General features: G+C 39.9%; 1 protein-coding gene across 4 annotated transcripts in view; it reads left to right on the top strand.

Annotated features, from left to right (window-relative positions):
- Positions 1–1,596: 1,596 nt before the first annotated feature.
- The window catches only part of VPS8 (VPS8 subunit of CORVET complex), a 128,790-nt gene continuing 103,043 nt past the window's right edge, over positions 1,597–27,343 (top strand). The window contains exons 1-23 of one of the 4 annotated variants that reach the window (XM_060242003.1): positions 1,597–1,785; positions 4,011–4,079; positions 4,465–4,595; positions 5,318–5,353; positions 5,648–5,741; positions 6,867–6,899; positions 7,765–7,808; positions 10,076–10,217; positions 10,750–10,836; positions 11,388–11,455; positions 11,994–12,147; positions 12,241–12,300; positions 13,486–13,593; positions 15,052–15,132; positions 15,611–15,781; positions 19,029–19,103; positions 21,796–21,831; positions 24,263–24,353; positions 24,637–24,683; positions 25,555–25,644; positions 26,202–26,248; positions 26,652–26,874; positions 27,254–27,343. In XM_060242003.1, the coding sequence (XP_060097986.1) occupies positions 1,624–1,785; positions 4,011–4,079; positions 4,465–4,595; positions 5,318–5,353; positions 5,648–5,741; positions 6,867–6,899; positions 7,765–7,808; positions 10,076–10,217; positions 10,750–10,836; positions 11,388–11,455; positions 11,994–12,147; positions 12,241–12,300; positions 13,486–13,593; positions 15,052–15,132; positions 15,611–15,781; positions 19,029–19,103; positions 21,796–21,831; positions 24,263–24,353; positions 24,637–24,683; positions 25,555–25,644; positions 26,202–26,248; positions 26,652–26,874; positions 27,254–27,343 (2,139 nt within the window). In that variant the 5' untranslated portion in view covers positions 1,597–1,623. Of the gene's footprint in view, positions 1,786–4,010; positions 4,080–4,464; positions 4,596–5,317; positions 5,354–5,647; positions 5,742–6,866; positions 6,900–7,764; positions 7,820–10,075; positions 10,218–10,749; positions 10,837–11,387; positions 11,456–11,993; positions 12,148–12,240; positions 12,301–13,485; positions 13,594–15,051; positions 15,133–15,610; positions 15,782–19,028; positions 19,104–21,795; positions 21,832–24,262; positions 24,354–24,636; positions 24,684–25,554; positions 25,645–26,201; positions 26,249–26,651; positions 26,875–27,253 lie in introns of all 4 variants that reach the window. The other 3 variants (XM_060242004.1, XM_060242006.1, XM_060242005.1) reach the window with 3 other exon arrangements.

The following is a 27,343-nucleotide window of genomic DNA, read 5'->3' on the forward strand; positions in this document are numbered from 1 at the left end:
AGAGACCCTCACTTGGGTTTAAGAATTAAATTAAGGAGCCTTTAATGTGTGTCTCCAATAGGCTAAGTACTTGTAAACAGTGGAGGAACCTAGGCTTTGCTCAGATTTTATTTAACAGTCCTAAAGAAGTTGAGAGAGCAGCCTGATGTGTGTCTGGTTTTATTCTCATAACTTGCAGTTTATTGCTGTTCCAGGGTCAGAGCTGCCACTATGTTATCCTGGAGCATTAAAATGCCCCTGTGTCTTTGTTACAGTGTTTGCATTTAGAGGAAGATGTCAGACTCTTTCACTTCCTATACCCTTTCACTTTCCAGGACAAACTTCAGTGAAGCTCCTTAATCTTCTTCTATTATTGAAATGATAGCCGAGTTCCTGCATGCCCCCTTTTTCATCTCTTCTCCTGTTGTTGGTTTGCATTTGTGAAAAACAGTTAGATTTGCTCAGGGGTCGTTTTGTAGAAAAATAGGTGGTGGAGCTCATCCAGGGACTGTTATGCAGCTGTACCTACTATTCAATGGACAAGGAGGAGGAGGGGGAACCCTCAGAAAGGTTCAGGAGCTGTGCTCCTGTGAGATCCTGCTGAATCTGAGGCCTGGATTTGCTTATATTTTGCTTCTAACCAAATTGAAGACCACAAAGGAAAGTCAATTTGCAATGGCATTTCAGCCTTCCTGTGGTTTACAGTGCGAGAGTGATTTTGGTCTAAGTAACCTGAAGTAATTTAGGGGCCTGCTTTCATGCTGTTACTCTGTAAAATGCCAGAAACATTGATACTTCTGTATTTAGATGATATTTGCTCTTAGTTTAGCGGCATGTTCTCATGGCTGTTTGGAAGCAGGCTTGATGAGCATTCTCTGACAGAGTGGGAAAGGAAAGGTCCCCTGTGGAAGAACCAGTCATTTCCGACTCTGGGGTGACGTTGCTTTCACAGCGTTTTCTTACACTATCAGAGTGGACAGCCTGCTAAAAACCTGTTAATGTAAAGCTTGAGAATCAGCATTTGCATTGTGGGCAGTTGTTTACTCATAATGTAGTCTGTTGGTGGTGACTATTGGAGGTTTATGCTTTGAATGGAATATGGAAATCTATATTCAACTACAGTCTGATGGGGGAAGGTGAGGGTAGGATGGAGAGGCGAGCTAGAGGGGTTGTGGGATAGCAGGTGAGGGGACTATGAATTGGAGGGTGATTTTAGTTTGTATGTTTTAATATGTGCTGATTTCCTGTGATTAATTAAAGAGATGGGTCTCTTTGAAGGACTAGTATGGATGGTACAGTCCATACAGCTAACTTGTGAGATGTGCCTCTGCTGACACCCAGGAAAATGTACCTATTTTTCTTTACATACTGCAGATTTAGTAATAAAAGACTAAATTGATAGTGTGAGAAACTACTGTATACAAATATTCTGGCTCTTAAGTAAATTAGTGGTTATTATTCATTAACTGTGATGTATTCACATAATCTGGATGTTTATTTGCTGCAAGCTTTCCCGAGTGACAGCAATGTGCCTTAGATGCAGTATGTAATTTGATCAATAGAAATTACAGATCTGTGGACCCTGGAAGCAAACAAGCTTTAATATCCTTCTATGAACTGTCTTAAGAGGTGGGGACAGGAGAAATGGAAGATGAAATGATGATGGAGAATCAAAACCTTGATGCAGACCAGGGCTCTTGCTCTGTGACAGATGAATTAAGTCATCAGCTCTTGAGCCAAGAAGCCCCTTCTCCAAAGCTGTCTGTGATTGAATTGAGCAAGGAGCTAGAGTCCAAGAGTGATTTGGTAAGACAAGTTGTTGCCATTTTCTGTTTGTGCAGAAAAATCTGCATTCTACATTTGTGGCTGTTCTGTACATTCCGTAGCTAATGTACTATATGCCTACATGTTTTGCTGTCTGCTTTTATATTCTCAGGTGATTAACTTTTTATTAGTCAGATACACTTGTTTTAAGTTAATAGCACAGTTAAGTATACGTGTATATATATATATATATATATATATATATATATGTGTGTGTGTATATATATATCTATATATACACACACACACACGCACACAGAGAAGATGATGATGATATTGGATTTATATCCTGCCCTCCACTCCGAAGAGTCTCAGAGCGGCTCACAATCTCCTTTACCTTCCTCCCCCACAACAGACACCCTGTGAGGTGGGTGGAGAGGGCTCTCGCAGCAGCTGCCCTTTCAAGGACAACCTCTGCCAGAGCTATGGCTGACCCAAGGCCATGCTAGCAGGTGCAAGTGGAAGAGTGGGGAATCAAACCCGATTCTCCCAGATAAGAGTCCACACACTTAACCACTACACCAAACTGATCTTCAGACACTTCAATTAGATTACAGGTATCAAAAATCTATAACAACAGAGGTATGTGATCATAGTTTTCATAATTAAAATACTACTTCTACATATTCCTGCTTATAGGATGACCTTCCATTGCTGCTGGGTAGTGTGATCTTTTCAGCTAAATATTTCTTCGGAGATTAGAAAGTAGTCCTTTATTTCCCCTGCTTTCTGAGGCTTTATACTCATCCTAGCAGAGGCTTGAAACATAAATGCAACTAGCACATAGCAGTAGAAGAAAAGAGAGGTATGGGCTCAGAGCAAGGAATCATGTTAGGGTTTTAAAAATAATTTAGTGTTTCAGCATGCAGTGACTGATATGTTCATCACAACTACTGTAGAGTTTATCTAATACTTAATATTTCAGTTATTTATAAAGATGATGTCTGATGTGTCATGCTGTCTTTAACAGTTACCTTGTGCTTTCTGCAGTTGAATTAATACATTTGTTTACCTGTGCTACTTTGTGTTATGTTGTACAGTAAGGAAGTAGAGTGCCGGAAGATAACTTTTGTTTTATTAATCAAGAGACGCACACACCCTATTTTTATTTGCAGCTGATTTATGGTAGCTCCTCATGGGGTTGTCAAGGCAAGAGATTTCAGAGGTGATTTTCCATTGCTTTCCTCTGCTTAGCAGCCTGGGGCTTCCTTGGTGATCTCCCATCCAAATATTAACCAGGGCTGACTTTTCTCAGCTTTCAAGATCTGACAAGATCAGGCTAGTCTGGGCCATCCAAGTCAGGCTACAGGGATTTGTGTAGTGTGAAATTCTTAAATGAACTGGAATGGGGCAAACAATGAAAGCCAGTAAAAATATACCGGGCAAGTAATGCATTTCTCAGTAATCCAACCACCCTTGTACTCCCACACCATGGCAGTGCTGGGGGCAGAAGCCTTCAGCAACCGGATACAGTCTGTACATTTATTCTTTGGATCCTGACCTTTACAGTGCAAATTTAAGCCCCATTTAATAGACCCGAGTGGGATTATGAGCAGACCTACTCAAGATGGCACTGTTAAAGCTCTGCGTTCTTTACTTGAAGGCACTTTGAATCCTGTGTTTGAAGGCTCTTTGGATCTTGCATGAGCCCTCCTGAACGTTAAGATCTTCAAATGAAGCACTGTTCAAGATACCATTTGGGGTAGATTGGTGTGACTGCTATCGAGAGCAGAACTTCAGTAATTGCCCCAACCCAGAAGTTAACTTTGCTCTTAACTGATCTTGCTTTGTGAAAACAATTTTTTTCCAGTATGCATTTTGTTGAACTGATAGATTGATGGTATTGCTGCTATTATCTTGCTGGCTTGTTGGTTGGGTATGAATTGGACTTCTAAAATTTTATGGTCAGTTGCTATTTATCCAGTTTATAAATGGCTTTGGAAACATTAATAAAGTTACATATAAATTCAGTAAAATAAATAAAATAGCGCTGAATTGCACATCTATATGTTCAATAACAACAGACTTTTATCATCATCAAGCAGCTTATCTTTCAGGTATGCTATTTATTGTGCTGTAATTTGTACTTGGAAATCTTCTGAAATCTTTATTAAATGAAAATACATCAGAGGCAAAAACTGTTAACTATATGTCATATCTCACTCTGGAAGGCTGTTAAGAAGTTTGTTTTTCTCTTCTCTATCTAGATTGATGACAAGGAGTTTGATATTCCCCAGGTTGATACTCCTCCAACCCTGGAAAGTATTTTAAATGAGGTGAGTTGAGGAAGGCACAGCCAGCTACCCATTCTCACATTAGGCAGATGCAGATCAATCACTCACCTACTTTTTGCTTCCTGTAACATACAGCTGCTGTTCAACTGCACTGGCTAAGGAAATTATGTCTTTATTAAAAGAGCTGAAAAGCCAAGTTTTGAATCAGCATTTCATGCTTTGTTTGTTTGTTTCTGTGTGACATTCTGTATGCATCAGGAGGCACATATTTTATGGAGACTGAGAGACCTTTGTAAACCACAACTGTCTTCTGCCTTGCATTAACCACTGTGTCTAACCTGTAGGTAGTAAATTGTGGTAATACTTGCTGCTGTAAAAGTTTAACATGTAATGGAGTGATTAACAACCTATGGATTTTCTCTCTCAGACAGATGATGAAGAAGAGCCTTTTGTTCTTGAAGATCCTTGTCTTCTGAACATTGATAATATTGACACCCACTCTTATGATACCTCTTCTGTTGCTAGCTCCGACAGTGGGGATAGGACCCACATGAAAAGGTAACCAATTTGGCAAAAGCTGTTATAGAGCAGTTTTGTGATACAAGCTTAACAGAGCAATCCTTTTGAAGATTGATATGCACATCCTAAAACCTGTGGTTGAGATGATTGCCAGTTATAAGAGATGGGTAGATCTTTTATTTTTTGAAGTGGGCAAGGCCAGATGGATAAAAGAAACTACTTGGAATAGAATGGTATTGTAGTTCAGGGGTTATGCACAGTTCTCTTCTGTCTTTAAGTAATATATTTATGAGTTTAGGACTGTAGGAAGGCTCATGAGTTGCTATTTCATTATCTTGATGCTTTGATTAGTTAAGCTTTAGTGTTGCCTTTTACAATTTTTGCATTTCACCAAAGTTTCGGGTTTCCCTTTTGGTGATGGGTGATCTGTCCTACATACCAGATCAGTCATTTATCCATTGGCCAAAATCTCAAGGAGTCTCCTGGTTAATAACTGAATAATATTAGGATTCATCCATGCAAGAAACTGATCTATCTAATTACTCAAATAAAATACAGCTTTTATTTGTTTTATTTGAAACATTTTTATGTCACCCTGATCATAGTCTCCAAGGCAGCACACATAAAAACATTAAAACATCTGAGCAATTGAAAACTTTACTTGTTACTGTTGTGTACTAATTCAATATTTGTTCTAAATGTCTTAATGGCTAGGTTTCTTATTATTTCCTTAAACTTTCTTCTGTATATTTAATATTTAGGCAAAAAACAATATGGCACCCTCAAAGTATGGTATGGTAAGGCCTCTTGCATACTTTCCATTAGCCTGGTGCCTCAGTGCTTGGATGCAAACCTGAAATGGTATTCTTGCAATTACTTGGGCATTTCTCTTTGACTGAACAATGGGGTTTTTAAAAATAAGATGCAGGTTTTTGCAGGGTGTTTCAATTTCTTTGTCCTGTTTGTATGCTTGCAAAGAAGTTTGATAGCTCTCTATCAAAATATTGGGGCATGTAGCATCTTATTTGGTTAGTTATACATATAGAATGAGATATGATTATGTTCCAATTTATTTTTCTTATTTTACAAAGGAAGAAGAAGCTTCACGATTCTTTCTCTGTCCATGGCTCAGTTATACGGCTGTCACTTTTGAAAGGCATCTCTGCACAAATAGCATCTGCCACAGTAAGCTCCTTTTTTCTTCTTTTTCAGATTTGCCCATTGTGACAAATAAACAACAGAGCCATATATATTTTGGATGGGGCAGTAGCTTAGTTGTAGAGCATATGCTCTACATGCATAAGGTCCCAGGCATCTACAGCTAAAGTATCTCTGGTATTGGGGCTAGGAAATACTTGTATCTAAAACTTTGGAGAGCTGTTTCTGGTGGAATAGACAAATTTGAGCTAGATGGTCCAATTATATGACTTCTTAGGCTGTCATATGTTCTTCTAAATGTTTTAGCTAAAGGGGCTAGTTTTGGTGTTAGTCACTACTTGCAACCATTGGAAGAGAATCCTTGGGTTTGAAAAGTGGAGGTATACTTTTCAGGTTTAGCGACTTCTCCTTTATAATGTCAAGTTCTGCTAATGTCTGTCTTTTTTGATGCAATGCAAAGGAAGAGCCATAGGATGCATTGGACATTCAGGGTGATGCTGAGGTTAAAAAAGGAAACTTCTTATTTTCATCAGGAAGGATCTAATTATTCTCTGTGAAAGTATTAGCAAGATCATTCTGCCAATTACAATGTGAACATTGGTATGTACTTGAAAACCTTGTTCACAGTGCTATGTAGTCCAGATGAGTACATAGTACTTTGAGAACCCTAACAGAAAATGATTCTTGGAGCAGATCTGGATTGCTTTGAATAGACAATGCTGAACCCAGGCAGAAGGTCCACTCTAAGAACAAGTTTGATTCTGCATCCTTAAACCCAAGTTAATTGTATGCTTGTCCTGCTGGGCCCTTTTACTCCATCCCTCTGCAGCTTTGTGCTTGTGATATTTCTAGTTCAGGGTCAAGGCAAAATCCACTCTTGAGTATTCAGTCACAGCCAGATGTGTTATCTTAGTCCTTACATGGCACTTAAGAGCATGTTTGAGTTGAACTTGAGAGCTATTTGTCAAAGAAGATTAACAAGACAAGAACTTAGCCAAAAGAAAGTGGCCTTAAAATAGCGATTTGTAAAGGCTCTCAATAAATATTTGGCATGTGGATGATGTTTTAGTACAAATTTAAGAAAATCTAACCGACTCCTATATGTACTTGTTTGAAGTATTAATGGATTCTGTAATGTATTTTGTCTTCTAGGCCAAAGTGGATGCTGGCTTACCCACTGCAATAGTAAGTTTGTAGATGGTTTGAGGATATCTTGTGATTATTATTCATGTTTGTTCTAATTTTCAAATGCTTGGTTCAGTGCTCTAACTCTAACCAATTTTATGTGTCCTATTTCACCCAGAGCTATTTTATTTCTTTTGGTACAGAGTGAGTAGAACATAGAATTAAACTGTATTCAAAGTATTGAATACAATTAATATGACTGTAGTAACTTGTTGCAACAGTATTTAGAGAACTTTTAATAAAAAACCAAAAAGCCTCTAACATATGCCTGGGTAGTGATGATCCAGTTATGCATTCCAGTGGTAAGATCACTATGATCAGTTTGTGTAGTTCTTCGTGGAATAATCTTTAATCCCTCTGTGTCAATATCTGGGCAATAGCTGGGCAAGTGTCTGTGCTTACCCATTTTAGATTTATTAATGCCATTTTCATCTCTTGCTTATTCATATTGTGTTGACCCAGTATTGGTACCCATGTCTTGCATTTAGGTATTGCTCTCATGGCTTTAAGTGGCCCCGTGGCGCAGAGTGGTAAAGCAGCAGTACTACAGTACTGAGGTCTGAACTCTCTGCTCACGACCTGAGTTCGATTCCAGCAGAAGCTGGATTCAGGTAGCTGGCCCAAGGTTGACTCAGCCTTCCATCCTTCCGAGGTCGGTAAAATGAGTACCCAGCTTGCTGGGGGGAAAGTGTAAAAGACTGGGGAAGGCAATGGCAAATCACCCCGTAAAAAGTCTGCCGTGAAAACGTTGTGAAAGCAACGTCAGCCCAGAGTCGGAAATGACTGGTGCTTGCACAGGGGACCTTTCCTTTCCTCATGGCTTTGAAGCATCTAACACTTCTAATTCCTTTCTTGTTTTGTTTAGGCAGCATCAAATCTCATAGCAGTGGGAACATCTCATGGACTAGCGTTGATATTTGGTAAGAATTAATATTCCTTGAGTTGCATCAGGATTAAGAATGATTTGGAATTTAATTTCTGTGGTGTATTCTATATGGATATACAAGGGTATATAAATCATATCTTGCTATATAAAACTCCTCTAACTGGTCATGTTGTACTGTAGACTTAGCAGGAGCTACTACAAGTAACTAGCTTTTGTTACTGTTTCAACTACTTATTTAATATCACATTGGCTTGCAAACTTTCTCTATTTCAAAAAGGTCTTATCTACCTAATGCATTTAAAGAATGTCATTATCCAGGATGTGCCATTTTTGTCTTCTGTTGTTAAAAAAAATTATATGTACCCCTCAAAGTAGAAGTGTACTGGCATGTTGGTGATGGAAATAAGAGTGAGTTGGATCCAGTAAACTTTTTACTTCATCCTACCTACGTGGTGTCCTTACTAGAGCTCTCATCTTGCATGGTTTTTGGCCAGTGGAAAAGCTGATAGTATCCAACCAAATCTGTTTGTTATTTCTGTCTCTTATTCCTTACATATTGACTTTTGACTTTTTCTCTCTCTTGACTTTGTTTTCCTCATGGACTGAGAAGGCAAAGGTATAGTACTGTTGCATTGTGCATGCAATCCGCATGAACAGCTCCACATTTCAAAGAGTGTGACAATGATGTTCTGAAATGATTTGTATTTCAAGCTCCATATGTTCATGAGTGCATAGTGGTTTATGACAGGGTCCTATTGTTAAGCAAATGTAATGTTTGAAACAATTCCTTGTGCTGAGAAATCTGCAACAGAAGATGATTTTTTTCCTATGGCTTTTAGTATAGGATAGATTTGATTACTGTTGTTGCAAGAGGTGTTGGGCTTCAGCTAGGCAGACTCCTGCATTGACTTAAGGAGTCAGGCAATAATAGTGAAGAGTCTCATTTTCTTTTTGTGAGGGGAAGTATGGTGGCCACCTGGCCAGCAGTGCCATGGTTAAATCTGTCCACTTGCTTTTCTTTTTTCTTGTGACTTAACAGAATTCTGTCTTCATAGACCAACAAGAGAAAATAGTCTTCAAAGTGGTACTGGACTTGAATTTTGTTCTGTTATCCTTTTGTTACCTATATTAAAAGTCATCTGACCAAGACATCACATTTTACGCAGTAGTGTTGGCAGATGTCCTCATGCAACAAATTTCTTTGGGTAGCGTATTATGTGTGAGAGAGTATTTTCATGATTGGACTACAAAATGGTTGGTGTGACATATGTCAAAAAGTTCAGGAGGTTCTCACAATTGTTTAACTGTCTACTAAAATACAGAGTGCATACTTCTGTTGCATATGCTTCCCCCCACCTCTCCCTTAGAAACACTCATGTCAGTTTCAAACTGGTCTTGTCGGTTTCAAGAGGTTCTCATCCTCCCCCACCTTACAGGTTTCCTTTATGTTCCCTTTCAATTTTCTTGCACAGAGCTTGCAGACTGCCCTCCCTTACTTTGATTTGTTGTGACACTGTACTCTGAGAGCAGTCCTTTTAGGCTTGCAATGCCAGTGGTACTGGGTTCCGCTGTGCCTTTTTAAGAACATAAGAGAAGCCATGTTGGATCAGGCCAATGGCCCATCCACTCCAACACTCTGTGTCACACATTGGCCACAAAAAAAGTTGCACTTTGTAACTGGTTGTTCTGGTCTTGAAACCTCCCCCCCCCCCCCCCCCCAAACTTGGATTTCTTGTGGCACTGTTCTTTGAGATCAGTCCTTTTAAGCTTGCAGTGCCAGTTGGTACTGGGTTCTGCTGGGAATTCTTTATACTGGGCTAGTTGTGCTCTGCTTCATCCTCTTTGCCTTTAGCAAGGTTTTCCCCAAGGTTTCATTGCCAAAGATGACTATATTCAGTCTTCCTTTACTTAGTGTTTGATATTTTTTTCTCTCTCGCTTTCTTTGTCACATATTTGACTTGTTCACCTTCCCTTCCTTATCTACAGCTCTTGATGTCCTGTTTCTTTTCTTTCTTGTACACTGTCTGTCTCTGGATCCAATTGCCTTGTATTTTTTGGTTTCTATTGTGCCTGTGGTTTTTTTCACCACTACTTACTTTTTAAACTTCTCTTTCGGTATGGGAGAAGCAGAAAAGAAAAAGAAAAAAAGTATGCAACACATTTCTGACACTTCAGGCCATGATTGGGAGGACTGGGAATATGACATCTGATATGAGCCAATATAGAATTGCTGTTTTTGACAGGGTAGAAGTGCTAATCTGTATTAATTTGCATACATAGTGTTAACTAGACTTGCCTCTTGTTTAGATCCCAACCAGGCTCTTCGGCTTTGTTTGGGCAGTACGGCAGTTGGAGCACAGTATGGAGCCATATCTGCTCTTAGTATCAACAACGATTGTTCAAGACTTCTGTGTGGTTTTGCAAAAGGAGAGGTAATATTACATTGTTGTGTGATCTTGTCTATTATTAGTTGGGTGGGGCGGAGATCCAAGGAGTTCAGTGTCATTTGCTGCTAGATTAAGTATGTATTTCTTTGGTAATTTTTTTTCTTGTTTGCTGGCTAATTTGGGAATGGGCTTTCTCCCTTCCTATTGCACTTTGTCTACCAGCACTCTATTGTGGAGAAAGGAACATAGATGCCCCTGGAACAGAAGTGGAGCATGTGGAGTTTCTCTTGGTTTTCCTGGTCACCATAATCTGGCATATGATATCTAAATTGTGCCTTTCTTCTCATGAAGTGTTGTGCAAGATACAGGGCTACACGGGGTTTGGAGTTTTTAAAAAGATTTTTGTACATTAAGCAAAAGTGGGCCTTCTGTGCCCAAGAGCATAAAAGATAGGAAGCTTATTAATTCAGTTACATTTGATTGCATGTGTGGGTGATTTGGCAGATCTCTCATAATTATCCATATACTTCGGAAATAAGAACTTGTACTAAAAAAACCTGGTAATATTTATCTATAGATTACCATGTGGGATCTAGCCAGTGGAAAGCTTTTGAGATCAATAACAGATGCTCATCCTCCAGGAACAGCAATTTTACACATTAAGGTAACAAACAATCATTTGCTCTGCTAGTGAATTATCTGAAAAAATGTAAATCCTGTTGCTAGAAAACATGATATGTGTGTGTGTGGTATTTCTGATTGAATATAATGTGTATATTTGTGTACGGTTTCTGTTATTCTGAGAACAGGATTTTCATTACTTGATAGCTTTGAAAGAGGAGTGCTTGAATGTCTTGGGAAGTTGCTGTATTGGATCTTGTGGATCAGTTCCACTAATGGCAGAGCTTTTCTCTGATGCAAGGAACCTTCCAAAGGTACCAGTAGTTCTTCTAGTTTTGAAAGTCTTCTTGCATTGGAGGAAAACTCTGCGATTAGAAAAAATGTGCATCCTGCTACTCATGTTAAGAAATGGGAATAAGGCTGGTAGCTCTTAGGAAATGGAGTAATAAAGAATATTGGGCCAATAATATAGTTTTGGCAAACAAGAAAGGGCTATGACTAGTAGAGGGATATTGGAAGAAGTTGTGGGAGGGACCATGCCCTATAGTAGTTTTGTGAACATTTTCATAAGAGAAAAATTAATGTTCTGTTCAGTTTACAGATGACCCAACTCTTGCAATTTGCAACGACAGTGGAGGTTCAGTTTTTGAGCTGTCATTCAAGTAAGAATATCTGTATTTATTGTAGAGGAACAGATTTTCAAAAATTAAATCCGTAGAATTATTTGTGTTCCAGTTGTAAACCCTAAGATGCAGTTTTTCCAGTACCATGGTTTGCGCAAGGTGTTAGGGTTAATGAAAACATTGGTAGTTATGCAAGACTTCATGCATTATTTGTCATACACTTTGATAACTGAGTGTATGGAGCTAGGCAAATTACCTGTTTAGCATTCCAATCTGTCCCATCCTGAAACAATGAAATGAGCAAATATAAATTATTTTTATGAGTGCTTCTATGAAGCCAGGGTTGAAATTGTTGCTCATGTATTAACTAACTTTTGGGCAGCCTGGTTCTCTCAAGTCCACTCTATGACATCATCTTGGAACTGTTTGCAGAGTTACTGTGGAAGGAAAAAAAATGACACATGTTCTGCCTGTCATGTATCATTGATAGTGAATTTACACATGCAGTTTCTTGTTTCTAAGCATGCAAGAGTTGCAGTGGCCTTATTGCTAACATTGCTGTGTGCTTTGCTCTCAGGAGAGTTATGGGGGTGCGAACATGTGAGTCACGCTGTTTGTTCAGTGGTTCCAAAGGAGAAGTTTGCTGCATTGAGCCATTGCATGCAAAGACTGAATTGAGAGACCATCCTATTACACAATACTCTCTGCTGGCAATGGCTTCCTTAACAAAGGTGACTATTTTTTTTATAAAGTATTTAAACAAATACTAGCAATAGCCTGAAACATGAGACTTAAAATATAACTACTTTTTATTTGTACTGCAGATTCTTGTAATTGGATTGAAACCATCTTTGAAGGTGTGGATGACTTTTCCGTATGGCCGTGTGAGTAATTTGATTAATTTATCTGTTCTGGTTCAAATCAATGTGATAATGAATGAGAAATAGTTAAAGGAAACATTAGCTTGGAAATGAAAAGCAGCCTTCCATAAGCCTGCAGGAACTTTGTGTGATGATTATATAAAGGGCTTTTTTGTAGAAAAAGTTCAGCAGGAACTCGTTTGCATATTAGGCCACACCCCCTGACATCATCATTGTTTCACACAGGGCTTTCTTGTAGAAAAAGCCTAGCGGGAATTAATTTGCATATTAGGCCATACCCCCTGATGTCAAACCAGCCAGAGCTGTGTTTCTGTGCATCCTGCTCAAAAAAAAGTCCTGATTATATGTGGGTCATGCTAGCATAGGGACAGAAGCATAGACCATTGAACATCAAGGCTATATTTTAAAAATCCTTGAGCTGGTCCAGATATGTCTAGTATGGCATCCCTTATTCAGACCTTTATTTTGCTTGGGGTGCACTGTAATCTGGAAACTATTCTTGTTTTTAATGGGGAGTTGATTTCTGTCTTTAAAGACTCCTGATTTATTGCTTGCACTTGTGCAGAGTTTTGAGGCTGTTAAATTCAGTGTGTTTAAAGATGTCTAACTCTGCATGGAATCAGGGCCAGGGTTGCCAGGCCTGTGTTGGAAAATACCTGGAGGCTTTGAGGATGGATCCAGGAGGGGGTGAGGTTTGGGGAGGGGAAGGGTCTCAGCATGGCACAGTCATAGAGTCCACCCTTCAAAGTGGCTATTTTCTCCAGGGGAGCTGATCTCTTCCAGATTAGTTGTACAAGTTGGAGATTTCCATTCCCCACCTGGAGGCTGGCCACCCTAAATCAGGCTGGGAGTGTAGTAAGTTGCAAAGTGAACTGTTGCCTTATAAATGTTTGAGTACAAGAAGTAAATGTTATATGCCTGTTATAAAGCAACAGTTTGTCCCTAGTTGAATCAACAAGCTTTCCAAAACCTTTATTCAATTTATTTTGCCAATTAAGCTTTTGAAAGTATACAGGAAAAACATAATTATAAGGTTCATTTTACATTTACATTTAAAATTGAACTATTTTGATTTTATCCATTTATGTAATGGTTTTATATTTAAAATGCTGCCTGATTTTGTCTGCATCCGGTACCTTCTCTCCCCCTCAACTGTCATAGAACTATCTGATATCTTTTATTCTGCAGATGGACCCATCCAGTGTTCCACTGCTGGCTTGGCATTTTGTTGCAGTGCAGACATCTGTGAATCCTGTGCTTGCTTTCTGTCGAGGAGATGTTGTTCACTTCCTTCTAGTAAGGTTTATGTTCTTTGTCAGCTTGGAGACTTGCTTTCTAAATAAATGGCTCAAACTCTAGAGGAACATGAAGCTGTGTGTGGTCACAGGATGTCCATAATTCTATTGTGACACGAGTCTTTTTTATCTGTTTGAAAAAGGCTCAGTGTGCATCTTATTTATGCATCCTTCCTCCAAAGAGCTCAGGGTGGCATTCATGGCTTGTCCCCTATTTTATGCTTGCAACAACCCACTCAAGTTAGGCAGAGAGATAGGAATAACTGGTCTGAAGCGAGTTTTGTAGTAGAGTTGTGGTTTGAAGTCAGATCTTGCTAATCCTAGGACAGCAAATAACTTTGTACTCATGTTGAGGTAACAACTATGTGAACTAGAATATGGGCCTAAGATCGGCAAGATCTGGCTTGGTGCATTTGAATTTCTGCTTTCTACATTTTATACTTTGTATGATTATTCAAGTACCAGTGAGCATGCTGAGGTTGTTTGTCCAGTGTGTAATATTTTAATTATTCAAAATACTTATTTGTTGCCCTCCTGCCATTTAATATGGTATAAGGGGAATTAGGAGTGCAGAAGCCTTCCTTGCTCCTCCCATTCCCAAAACGTTTAATACAGAGGGAGAGAAACTGGCAGGGATCCCAACTGCATTCAAGGGAGAGACAGTTGTTCCAAGGAAACTCTTATTTATTGAACTTCAGAACCATAATGTAGAAACTCTCAAACATTCTAAAATGCAGCATACAAAATTAAGCAACTAACTGAAATACAGTACACTGTAGTTTATAAGATATATCCTGGTTGTTTGTCAAGACCCATAAAGAAGGTGGTTGGCGTATAACAATTACCAACAGAAAATCCAGACGTTAAATACCCTTTTGCCATCTATAGAAACCAGTGTAGCTGTCAATTTGACCAGTGATGAATGTCTGACACGTTTGACAAGATCCAGCCCCCCATATATAGTAAGCATGAACTATGCCCATAGTTAATGTAGTATTTTTTAGGGCAAGAAGACTCATACTATTATTGTATCTCTTCAAGTGCTAATCTGTATATTTTCAATGGGTTAGTGAGACTCTAAATGCGTACCACATCAAGGATAGGAGCCAGGTAATCTATGTTTAGGCTTAGAGGCTAGTATCATGGACTTGGAAAAATGTAAACTGTTTTCTAGGACAGAGTACATTAGAGACTCTTGCTTGAAAAAACCCCAGTAGACTAGTGGGCAGAGCCAGAGCTAATTAAAAAAAAATGGCTAAGAGAGTACAGGACCCAGTCTCACTTCCTAGTAAATTCCCTGACATATGGTTTATATTTTATCTTAATTCTTAAGAACAGGCATCTGTTGTCAGGACTGCTGAAACTAGCCCACTTCCATCAGTCCAAAATTGAAAGCAGAGTGTTTTAGTATGCAAGGGAGTGGCCAGAAAATAATGCTCTATCCTCATTCCATTATCAGGTAAAGAGAGATGAATCTGGAGCAATTCATGTTACAAAGCAGAAGCAACTGCACCTGCATTATGATCTCATCAATTTTACTGTGAGTAATTACTAATTATACTTTTTGAATTCAAATAAGAAATAGCAATATTTTGTGGTTGATTTGTATTTCTCAGCTTTAATTGGATGTAATGCTTTATAGAAAACTACTTAGAAAAGAAGCCGTGTGTGCTTTTTACCATTCTTACTTGCAAATATTTCTGAAGTATCTCATATTTTGCTGCCTGCTTTTGTGACCTCACTACATGTTGCAACCACAGTGAGATCTAAGATACAGTGATTTTTCTACCTTATGTTTATGTTTCAGGTGCTGATGCTCATAGGAAAATATTCCCTAGAAAATAATATAGTGTTAATCTTTCCCCTTTTTGGTCTTGAATTTGCACAAAATGTCAGCTTTGCACTGCCATTAGCTGCAATACTTCAAGAACTAAGGCTTTTGAGGCTTATTTGATATTTTAATATTACCTGGGGCATGTGTGTATGAATTGTTTGTCTTTTCCTTGGTTTTTTCCTAGTGGATAAATTCTCGCACAGTTGTACTTCTGGATAGTGTGGAAAAACTGCATGTGATAGATCGTCAGACACAGGAGGAGCTTGAGACTTTGGAGATTTCAGAGGTTCAGTTAGTTTACAACAGCAGCCATTTCAAATCACTGGCAACAGGAGGCAACGTCAGCCAAGCACTGGTACAGCCAAATGAGATGTGTGGTTGATACATTTTGATAATCTTTCTATCTGAAATGTGTGCCCAGAAGAATTTCAGCTAAATAACACCTCCAAAATCTGTCAGATAATTGCTTTTGGGATAGAATAGTTTTTTGTGTTGTCTGTGTGGCACAGCTGCTTGAAATATCATCAGGCATGTAGAACATCCAAAATCTGTCAGATAATTGCTTTTGGGATAGAATAGTTTTTTGTGTGTCTATAGGGCATAACTGCTTGAAATGTCATTAGGTGCACAGCACAGTGTGCTGCTGTGTCATATTATCCCTGCCAACCAACATCTTTCTTTGAACATGTTTTCCTTGAGATTATAAGGACAACTTGTTCAGACAATGGCTGGCATGCACGTCTACCACACACTTACACAGAGTCCTCTGGGTAAATTGAGAAAAGCCTTTTATTATAATATTGGATGCACTGATTTGCATCCATGACGATAAAAGACATGCTTTCTGTTCAACTTTAGGAACTCTGTCTAAATCTTATGACCTCCATGTGATATGCTATAACTTTTTTTATAATTAATAACTTTACTGAATAATTGTGCAAAAATTACAAAAGACAAGTAAACATGTAGTTGTAACAGTGAACAAGGCAAGAGAACCAGGCTAAATTACATTATTTGCACAAAACCAGAATAGGGCTTGCCATAAGAACAGTAAACATGAGACAGAAACATAAAGAAAGGCTGAAATCCAGCAGTCAGAAGGAAAAGAAAAACAAGGGAAAGAGAGGAAGGAGTTATTGTGGTGAGAGTCAGAAACTGCTCTGCGTTAACAGGACATGGATCGCTAAATTGCTGTGAAACTGGTCCAGATTACAAGCAATAAAGGACGGAAATGCTGTAACATTTGAAAGTCATTGGGCATGCAGATTGTCTGCTGTCCCAGCCTGATGGAGAATCACTGGCTGATTCTGCACTAACCTTGCTCCGTGCCAGGCTTTCGTTTCTCTTTGGAGCAAGCTAGTGATTTCACACCGGCTGCTCTGCACTGCCATTTTGCATGGGGAAACCCGTGATTTGCTGCGCTGCAGTGTAAACTTTAAAAACCAGGTTTATGCTGTGGTATGGCAAATTGTGGTTTTCCCCACGCAAAATGGTGGCATGGAGCAGCTGGTGCAAAATCGCTAGCTTGCCGGAGAGAAACGGAAACCTGGTGCGGAGCAAGGTTTCAGCCACTGTATTAGCACCAGCTTTCAGGGATATGCGGAATTAGCATGGAAAACAATCTGTTCATATTGGGCTATTCACAAGATAAATCATTATTAAATGTTACCGCAGTCAGCTTTTTCTGTGGTATTGCACACAGGAACTGGAATATTTTAATTGGGCTTTATAACTGTAAAACTGACAGGGAGCAGTTGATACCACCACCCAGTTTTGAATTTATCATTTCTGGGAAAGGTGATTGAGAGAGTGGTGGCCAAGCAGCTCCATAGTTTCCTGGAGGACATGCCGATCTAGACCCATCTCAGTCCTGCTTCCGTCCTGGTCACAGGATGAAGACCGTATCAGTCACCCACACAGATGATCTCCAAAGACAGGTGGATCAAGGCAGGTCAATGCTGCTGCTGTTGGTAAATCTATCGGGTTCAACACAGTTGACTAGGATCTGTTGGCTCACCATCTCACTGATGCAGGAGTTTCTAACTTCATTTCTACAGGGTCAGGGACAGAGGATGGTGCTGGGAGAGAGGGTCTCGCCCACCACCATTTGGTGTGTGGAGGGCCCCAAGGGGCAAGCCTCTCTTCAAGCTGTTTAACATCTATATGTGCCCTGTCGCTCAGCTGGTGTGGAGTTTCAGCCTGGGCTGTCACCAGTATGCTGATGACACCCAGCTATATCTGTTGTTGGACGGATTAATGGCTACCTCCCCACCAAATCTGACTGCAGGGTTGGAGGCCATGATTGGATGGTTGTAGCAGAGTTGGTTGAAGCTGAATCCATCAAAGATGGAGGTCTGGTGACAGGGGGGGCGGGGGTGATCCAAGGTTGGGATGTCAACTCACAGCCTAGCCCTTGATGGTGCGCCGCTGGTACTGGCAACAACCATCAAGAGCTTGGGTGTGCTCCTGGACTCCTCTTTATCAATGGAGGCTCAGGTTGCCACCCCCATGCCTAGTTTATGATCCACCCATGGAGGGAGTTAAAACTGCTATGCCATTATTGGAGATGTTTGATTTACCTGTTATTGATTTAGTTATTTTCCTGTTTGTTGTATTTTAACAGTTGTGTATTTTTATTTTTATGTAGCTTGCTGGGGGGAAAGTGTAGATGACTGGGGAAGGCAATGGCAAAGCACCCTGTAAAAAATCTGCCATGAAAACATTGTGAAAGCAATGTCACCCCAGAGTCGAAAATGACTGGTGCTTGCACAGGGGACTAACTTTACCTTTTTTTTACACTGCCCTTGAGCCCTTTGGTGGAAGGAATAATAATAATAATAATAATAGATGATGATGATATGGTGAGGCATCCCAGCTAAAATTCTTTGTGTCCAGAATGAACAGCAGGGGCGTTTATTCAAGGTTATATTGTATTTTTCTGAAGCTTAGAGACAGATAAATTAGCGGCTAATAGATGGTACTGTGACAGGGAAGGGCATTTAGAAAGTTCATCATCTTCTTTGCATTTATGAACCTTTTAACCCTTTTCAAAATACTTTAAACCCATTCTACCATTGTCCTTTGATTGTGTATCTCAGAAAGGGAGGTAAGACTGTAGTTATTAATTCCAGCCAGAATCGTAAATTTAGTTTATGGGGGTAAGTGTAACTGAATCTGGTTGCCTGTTACAGAAATTGCTTCAATTCCTTGCTCTACAAGTGACATAATCTTCTGGTATCTTAAATTACTTTTTTTGTTTTCATATTTGATAACTGGAAACAATCTAGTTTAAATTCTGCACTGTGAATAATAAGACAAATATATCCATCTTGTTCATGAGTAAATGCTTAGCAGCCTTATTGAACTCCATTACTCTACTATACCTGTTAAACCAATCCAACATTTTCTAGTGTGATTTAATGTTCAGGACTGAATTCCCTGCAGAGCTTTGTGTGATAATAAACTCAAAGAGAGAAAGAGAGAAACTGCTAAATATTTGAATTTGTCTGGCTTCATTGCCCAATATTTCTTATACATGTTTTCTTACTAACTGGAAATGCTAACATGAACATATTCTAAGTAAAAATACTTATTTTTGGTAGGCATTGGTGGGGGAAAAGGCTTGCTACCAGTCCATCAGCAACTGTGGTGGTCAGATCTTTTATTTGGGTACAAAGGTAAGTTGGACCAGTCTGCCTTTTTCTTATTGCTGATATTATTGTTAGTTGTCTGATCAAATGTTTTAACTGATCATCTGCTTTTTTCCTTTGACAACACCAAAAAAAAATCTGTCATTTTTGTCTCTTCCTCCCCTTAAACTACTTTCCAGTTTTTATCGCTCTCTCCCCTATCTTCTTGGGTAGTCTTCTGTAGCACTCTGCTGCCTGTTTTGCTCACAATGGATGCAACACTATAGGGATGTGATGCCCTTTCTGGCAGTCACACCCTCAGTTGCTCTTAGTCATCATAAGAAAGACAGCTACATTCCATCTGTTTGGAGCAACTGGCTGTGTGCAAGTAATGTTGTGCTTTTATGCCCAGTGATGAGGAAAAATAGTGCAGGTGACCACAGTCCCTACAACCAACATGTAATGCATAAACAAATAAGGTGGCACTGTATCTAGTTTGCTGTCTGTGGCCAAGATGCATCAAGTACAGCATCTAGACAATCACCATCTACATGGCAAATAAAGATAACACCTTGGCAGATTCTCTTTGCCCATGAGCGATATTTTCCTACAGTCATTGTTCCTTTTCTGAGGCACACCAGAGGTCAGCCTTTTCACCTAATCAAGCAACATCAAGTATTCTAGTATAAGCATTAGTCACTGCTCCATGGGAAACACTTTTCAGTGGATGGGATGCTAGTTTCCCCCCTACCCCCAACCACCCCTTTAATACCCATGGTCATTAGGAAGGTCGACAAGAAAGTAGGATCCATTCACCTCTCCAGTAATTTCCATCCTGGAGCACCTGCTCTACCTGTGTTCTCCAGGCTTGGCACGGGCATCTCATAGATCATCTAGTTGTCATCTCAGCCTTACAGCTTCTCATTTAGGGTGATTCATCCAACCTCTGGTGAAAAAATTCCTCATGGTCCTCCACCTTTGTGAGGTACTATACCTTTGATGGTGAACCAAGAGCAGACCCAACTTTCAATGCTCTTTTCCTAGATGCACGTGTCCTGCCTCCAAATAGGTCAGTTTGCCAGTCTGCACTCAGTGTGATGCACAGACACTACAAAAGTAAAAACCAGTTACTTAGCAGCAGATGTTATTATTTGAGTAAACATAAGTGTATTCACATGTCCCTTCCAGCATATCTGTCAAAAGGTGCCTTGAACTTCCTGCAGTGTACCTTATATTTGGCAGGACTCTTCTCCTTTGGGCCTGTACAGTTGTAGCTGCATCTCTGAGGATAGAGAACTTTTTTGCTTAAATGCTAGCACAAGTGCAAAGCCCATCAATGTGAATGTACAAATGACCACTCAAAGAATAGAAGCTACAAGTTAGCAATTTTTTTTTCTTATGATACTCTACCAAGTGTCACTTTGGCCGCATGCCTGTTCATTAGAACCAGCCAGCAGTGATTTAAATAATTGCCTAAGTGAGGTGTTCTTGTTCTCTGGTGACATTCCTCAGCCTTAGAGAGGTTCCCTGTCTCTGCCTTTCTGTTACTTCTGTGTTGAAGAAGTAACAGACTTATTGCCTGCTAGTCTTCACTTATGAACGATTCCCAGAAGAGGCTGCCCCTCTTCCAAAAAGAAGGAGAGGCTTCCTCTTCCAGAAAAAGTGTGTTCTCTTTTGGCCTAGGGCCCAGGACTGCCAAGTTAGCACCAAGCATAAAGATAGACTTTAGATTTTGTAAATAAGCTTTGTCACCTAATTCAGAGATAGGATTGCCAGGTCCAACTCAGGAAATATCTGGGGACTTTGGGGGTGGAGCAGGAGCAAGCTGTGATGAGCTCATTGAACTCCAAAGGGAGTTCTGGCCATCACATATAAAGGGTCCGTGCTCCTTTTAAATGCCTTCTCTTCACTGGAAATAATGAAGGATGGGGGCACCTTCTTTGGGGGCTCATAGAATTGGACCCCTGGTCCAATATTTTTGAAACTTAGGGGGGGGGGGGTTAGGAGAGGCACCAGGTGCTATGCTGAAAAATTGGTGCCGCCTCCTCAAAAAATAGCCCCCCAGAATATCCACAGATTGGTTCTCCACAGACTAGTCTCCATAGGGTATAATGGAATGCCCAGCAGGCATTCACTATATTGTTGGTATTGTAGTGCATTATGATACCAGTTTTGTATTTTGATATTGTTCCATGGTGATAATATATACCTTCTTGTCAAAAGCATTAATTTTAACTTGGTATTTGTGCTTACTTAGGATCTACCACTTACCAAGGCGAGCCTTGTTTGTTAGTACCCACCTGGGGATTGACAACCCTATTGGGAGAACAGGACTAAATAAATAGTTCTTCCATATATCCCATGGTTTCACAGTCCCATATTTTCAAGCTATTTGCAAGATGGGTAATAGGTGGCTTTTGATCCATAGAACATAAAGTATAGTGCTGCTTGTTTACCAGGGAAAGTCTTGCAACAGTTGTACAGATCCCAACCCCCTAGATTCTGGATTCTTATCAAACAGCTGTTGTTCACTGATTATATGATCTCTGTAGCACTACTAAAATGTTAATGGTTTTCAGTATGCTGTGGGGTTTGAAAACACTGGACTTAGCCATATTGCTGTATTGTTTGGAATATCTGCCTCACCATCATGTTTGCACTCTTATAAGAGTCCTTAAATATTGCTAGTAAGTGCTTTTAATAACTCTGCTTTCACCCTTTTGCTGTTCTTTGCTTTCAGTCTGTGCATGTGATGACACTGAGGAGCTGGAGAGAAGTAAGTCATGAATGCTTATTAAAATGCTAAGCTTTATTACTTCATAAAAAAAGAATGCTGTTTCAAGACTAAATTTAAAGATTATTTTTTGAAAGGCCTCAGTGTTTTGAATGTAATGTTTTACAAATACAGCATACTCAATTCCTCTCTAAAGGGTAGCTATTTATCTGTGTTCTGTTTAAACATCTTGTTTGATTGGATTGCAAAATAACCACTTCCAGTTGGTTCTGTACAGAGGGGTACAAGTAGAGAGAAACTTCTAAAGATGTCTGGAATTGCTAAAGGGAGTATCACTTGCCCATGAGATTCAATGTGGTATAATGGGTTGAATGCCAGAGTAGAACCTGGGGGAATCCAGCTTCTAATCCCCACTCTGCCATAGAAGCTTGCTGGGTGACCTTGGACCAATCACACAGCGTTATCCACCTCACAAGGTTGTTGTGAGGATAAAACGGGGGAGAGGAGAATAATGCTATAAGTCACTTTGAGTCCCCATTAAAGAGAAAGGTGGGATAAAAATGAAGTAAATAAAGTGAATTGACAGTGGAATAATTCTTTCAGTAATGTGTATTGTTAATTTTATTAGAGGATGACAGTCTGCAACTATGCTGCAAGTAGTCACAAGGAGAAAGCTATGCAATTGTGTGGGTGTAATTCTGTAGCAGTTGTCTGATAAGTTTATTGTGTTCCTCTTTTTGAAATCAAAAGGCTGATGGTTTTGATTATATAAAATGGTTTCTTGGAGCCCCTGTTTTTGAAGGGATGAATAGCTTGGGGGATGTGAGTACCTCTGTGACAAAAGCCAGAGATTTTTTTTCTAAGTTGATGACACTTCCACCTTGGATCCATATCAGTCCGGCTTCTGTCCGGGCCATGGGGTGGAGACGGTGTTGGTTGCCCTCATGGATGACCTCCGGCGACATCTGGATCGAGGCGGCTCGGCGGTATTGCTGTTGCTAGACCTATCGGCTGCGTTCGATATGGTCGACCATCGGCTGCTGACCCACCGTCTCGCCAACGCAGGAATTCGGGGGCTAGCCCTACAGTGGCTCTCCTCCTTCCTTGAAGGTCGGGGACAAAGGGTGGTGATTGGAGGAGAGATGTCCCGGAGACACCTACTTAATTGTGGGGTGCCTCAGGGGGCAGTTCTCTCCCCAATGTTGTTTAATATCTTTATGCGCCCCCTTGCCCAGATTGCCCGGAGACATGGGCTGGGTTGCCATCAGTACGCTGATGACACCCAGCTCTATCTATTGATGGGCGGCCGGACCACCGACACCCCTATAAACTTGGACCAGGCGTTGCAAGCCGTGGCAGACTGGATCAGGCTGAGTGGGCTGAAGCTGAACCCAGCGAAGACAGAGGTCCTTTGCGTGGATCGCTGCGGGCTAGGAGGGGAGATCCCCCTACCGGCCTTTGACGGTGCGTCACTGATACCAGTGCGCAGGGTCAAAAGCCTGGGAGTGCTACTGGAGTCCTCCCTGACAATGGAGGCACAGATAGCTGCCACTGCGAAATCCGCCTTCTTCCATCTTAAGAGGGCGAGACAGTTGGCCCCCTTCCTAGAACGTAGCGACCTAGCAACAGTGATCCATGCAACGTTCACCTCGAGACTAGACTACTGTAATGCCCTCTACATGGGGCTGCCCTTGTGCCGAACTCGGAAGTTGCAGCTAGTGCAGAATGCGGCGGCCAGGCTGCTACTGGGACTGCTTCGGTGGGAACACGTGCGGCCCGGGCTGAAGGAGCTGCACTGGCTTCCAATTATATTCCGAGTTCGCTACAAGGTGCTGGTTATTACCTTTAAAGCCCTATATGGCCGAGGCCCTGTCTACCTTAGGGACCGCCTCTCCCCACATGTTCCCCAGAGAGCACTAAGATCTAGCTCCCAAGGCCTTTTAAGGATCCCTGGACCAAAGGAGGCCAAACTGAAAGTAACAAGAGAGCAGGCCTTCTCCGTAATGGCCCCCCACTGGTGGAATCAATTACCGGAGGAAGTGCGAGCCCTGCGGGACTTTAGTCAGTTCTGCAGGGCTTGCAAAACCACCCTCTTTATGCAAGCATATAAGGAGTCGTGAAAACGATACCTAGCCATTGAAATATATCCACTGAACATAGCACCTTAATTTATTGTAGTTTTAACTTTTATGTAACCGTTTTTAAATGTATGTATCAACTGTATTTTAAAATTGTTTTATGTAAATCATGGGATACCATGTCTTGTTAGCCGCCCTGAGCCTGCTTCGGCGGGGAGGGCGGGATACAAATAAAAGATTATTATTATTATTATTATTATTATTAGTTCAAACCAAGCATTGTGGAAGTTTAAAGTTCGCAAACACTACAACTCTAATATTAAATGTTTTATTAGTGTGCACAGTATTTATTGAATAATTTCCCATGATATTTCTCCCGGAAACTGTTTTTAAAGCGAATAGATCATCTTCTGAAACAAGAATGCCTTAATGAAGCTTTGGCACTTGCTTGGTCCTTTCATGAAGGGAAAGCCAAAGCTGTCGTAGGTAAGTTGTACCGCCAAATAAATTATCATGTGGGTAACTCTTAAAAAACTCTTAAAAAAACCCCTCTCCTTTTTATTATGGGGAAAGTGTGTTGATCTGGGGCTTCATTCATGGTATTCCATGAAATACCATGTTTTAACATGCCATTAAGTGACTTTACAGAAAGAAGTGTGAACAGCAAAATTGTTATGAGCTACAGGAAGAGAAAATTATTTTCATTTGCTGATCATGAAAAGGAAGTGGCTGTCCAATTTTTATTTTACTTCTATTTTTATTTCAACAGGTTTGTCTGGAGATGAGCACAAACGAAAGGCTGTTGTTGCTGACAGAGTGAGTCTTATTCCTCCAGCATCTTGTTTTCAGTTGAAGGATGACTTTCTATCTCTTTTGTGTAAGATGTTGGTTTTGTCTTCCTATCAAGAAACACAGTTGTTGGTATATGCAAAAGAAAAAGATAATTAGGGTCAGACCAGCCATCAGTGGATATATTTTTGATTTGTGATAGCTGTAGCTGACTCTTGATAACTGGTATATGCCTGTCTGTTGACACTTCCAAATAATAACTTTTAGGTTTATAAAGGTGTTACCAATAGCTGTACAGTACAAAAGGCATAGAGAGAGACTTTTTCACTGAACTCTAGGCACAGGCCAACATGCGTGTAATAGCTATGTTTAGGCTTCATCCCTGTCATGGGGAATATTTGTATCCATTGGTTCCCAAACGTGGAGACTTGAACATATGTGCATAGGTGCTGTACCCCTTGCAACATATGCACATTGGAGGGTGGGTGGTGCCCTTGGTGGTTAACGGGGATGGACAGTATGCTTGTTCCCACTGTCCTTTAATAGTCATTGTCGTTTTGATATATGTACAGTGCTTCTGAAATGCTCCATTAACATACTAATATTAAGCAAAGTCAAGTTTTTGTTGTCTCCCAAATATATCTAGGAATTCAACATGAAGATAAATTGAATTGAGTTCAGAACTTTAGAATTACAAAATTAAAAACTGAAATCAGTATGTTTTTCACAGTGATGCTGTGAGCTTTCTTACTGCTTCTTTAAGTATTTTGAAGTACATAGAAAAATTAGTACATCTGGGTGCTCTTGTAATTGAGTCTTAAGCTTTTTTCACATACTACCCTATTTTCCCTGCCAATGAAAAGCATTTTATAAGCATTCCCTTCTCTCCCCACCATAGATGGTTGAAATCCTTATTCATTATGCTGATCGAACTATGAAGAAATGTCCTGACCAGGGTAAAATCCAAGTGATGGAGCAGTACTTCCAGGTACAGTGCTTTGGAACAGTTTCTTTTTATTTATTTATTTCTAAAGATAGAGCTCCTTTTCTGCTTACAGTTCAGATAAAACTTCAGGGTGAAACTATACTATAAAAACATTTATATGTAATAGGAAAAACCTTTTGGCTTCTACTTCTGAGTAGACTCTACTTCTAAATAATCTGAGATGAACAATATAAATGTGCACACAGGCACTTTATTATTCCAAAGCTTTTACCTTTAAACAGACTGCAATATGAAACATAAGAGTGCACACAGGCACTTTGACATAATCTCTTTTCCCAAACAGTCTGCACTAAAATGAATTCAGTCTGCAGAAAAATAAATCAAAGTGCACACAAGCACTTTTAAAGCGCACACAGGCTTTTGACTCATAAACCAAAATCATGAGAATACAGTCTGTAATGAACACTCATTGCAGTGCTTTTCCTGATACTTGCTACAGCAAGTAGATACCTACTGCAAGCAGACACCTAATCTGAAAGTACACCTAATTGTATTTTCAGATTGTTACTTGTTTTTTTTTCTGTGTTCTCCTTCTACAGGATATGGTGCCTGTCATTGTTGACTACTGTCTTCTGCTTCAGCGAATGTAAGTGAGAGCTTTAAAGTGTGCCTATTGAATTCAAGGAGCTTGCCATCTGTACTGACTGGATGAAGGCAGCAAGCTGTTCAAGTCCTGCAGGCTGCCTTAATGATAAACAGCAGGTGTTCAAAAAATAGCTGACATTTATAGAATAATTGGGTGTAGGTGAAGCCTTTCTGTATATTATCTGTTCTGAATCATAGCACTGCCTAATCCATTGCTTATTTGGAAAACGGCAGGAGATTAAATAGATATTCCTCTAAGGCCTCATCTTTTTAGAGTTTTGGTCTGAATGCAGAAAATCTTGTTTCATGGTGGCTTTGTTTACAAGTGAATGATAGCTGACTAAATTAAGTTATGGATGTTCAGTAATATCTCTCTTAACATCTTGTCATGCTCTCCCTTTTAGGGATCTGTTGTTTAGTCAGATGTATGACAAGATGAGTGAAAATTCTGTGGCAAAGGGTGTCTTTCTGGAATGTCTTGAGCCATACATTTTAAGTGATAAATTGGTGGGAATCACAGCTCAAATTATGAAAGACTTGCTGCTTCACTTCCAAGATAAAAATTTAATGGCAAACATGGAGGCTTGCATTGTACATATGGACATCACCAGCCTAGACATACAGCAGGTGAGATCAGTATCCTGCATACTTCAGAATTGTTGTGAATGTCTTATTCTGCTTGTGCTCTTTAACTAATGTATTCAATATATTACAAGTTATATATGGCATTGTGCTAAATGATTCAACTATCCCACTTTAAAGTTCTCAAAGAATTGATGAAGAAATCATCTGTAGTAATCCAGCCTCCATTATTTGTTTTAATCCCAATCCTTACAGAGTCCAACATGTCACTTCCAGAAATCCACAAATGTATATACATGCTTGTGTTTAGAAACTTGCACTGTTATTCAAGCTGACTACTCCTGAACCAAATAAACCAGTTTCATTTCTGAGTTTTTGCTGAATGTTTTCACTCTGAAGCATATCTCAACATTTTTGTTTTTAGGTTGTCCTCATGTGTTGGGAAAATCACCTGTATGATGCCATGATCTATGTCTATAACAGTGGAATGAATGATTTTATTACTCCCATGGAG

This window comes from Heteronotia binoei, chromosome 6 (assembly GCF_032191835.1).
Source record: "Heteronotia binoei isolate CCM8104 ecotype False Entrance Well chromosome 6, APGP_CSIRO_Hbin_v1, whole genome shotgun sequence".
Taxonomy (NCBI): Eukaryota; Metazoa; Chordata; class Lepidosauria; order Squamata; family Gekkonidae; genus Heteronotia; species Heteronotia binoei.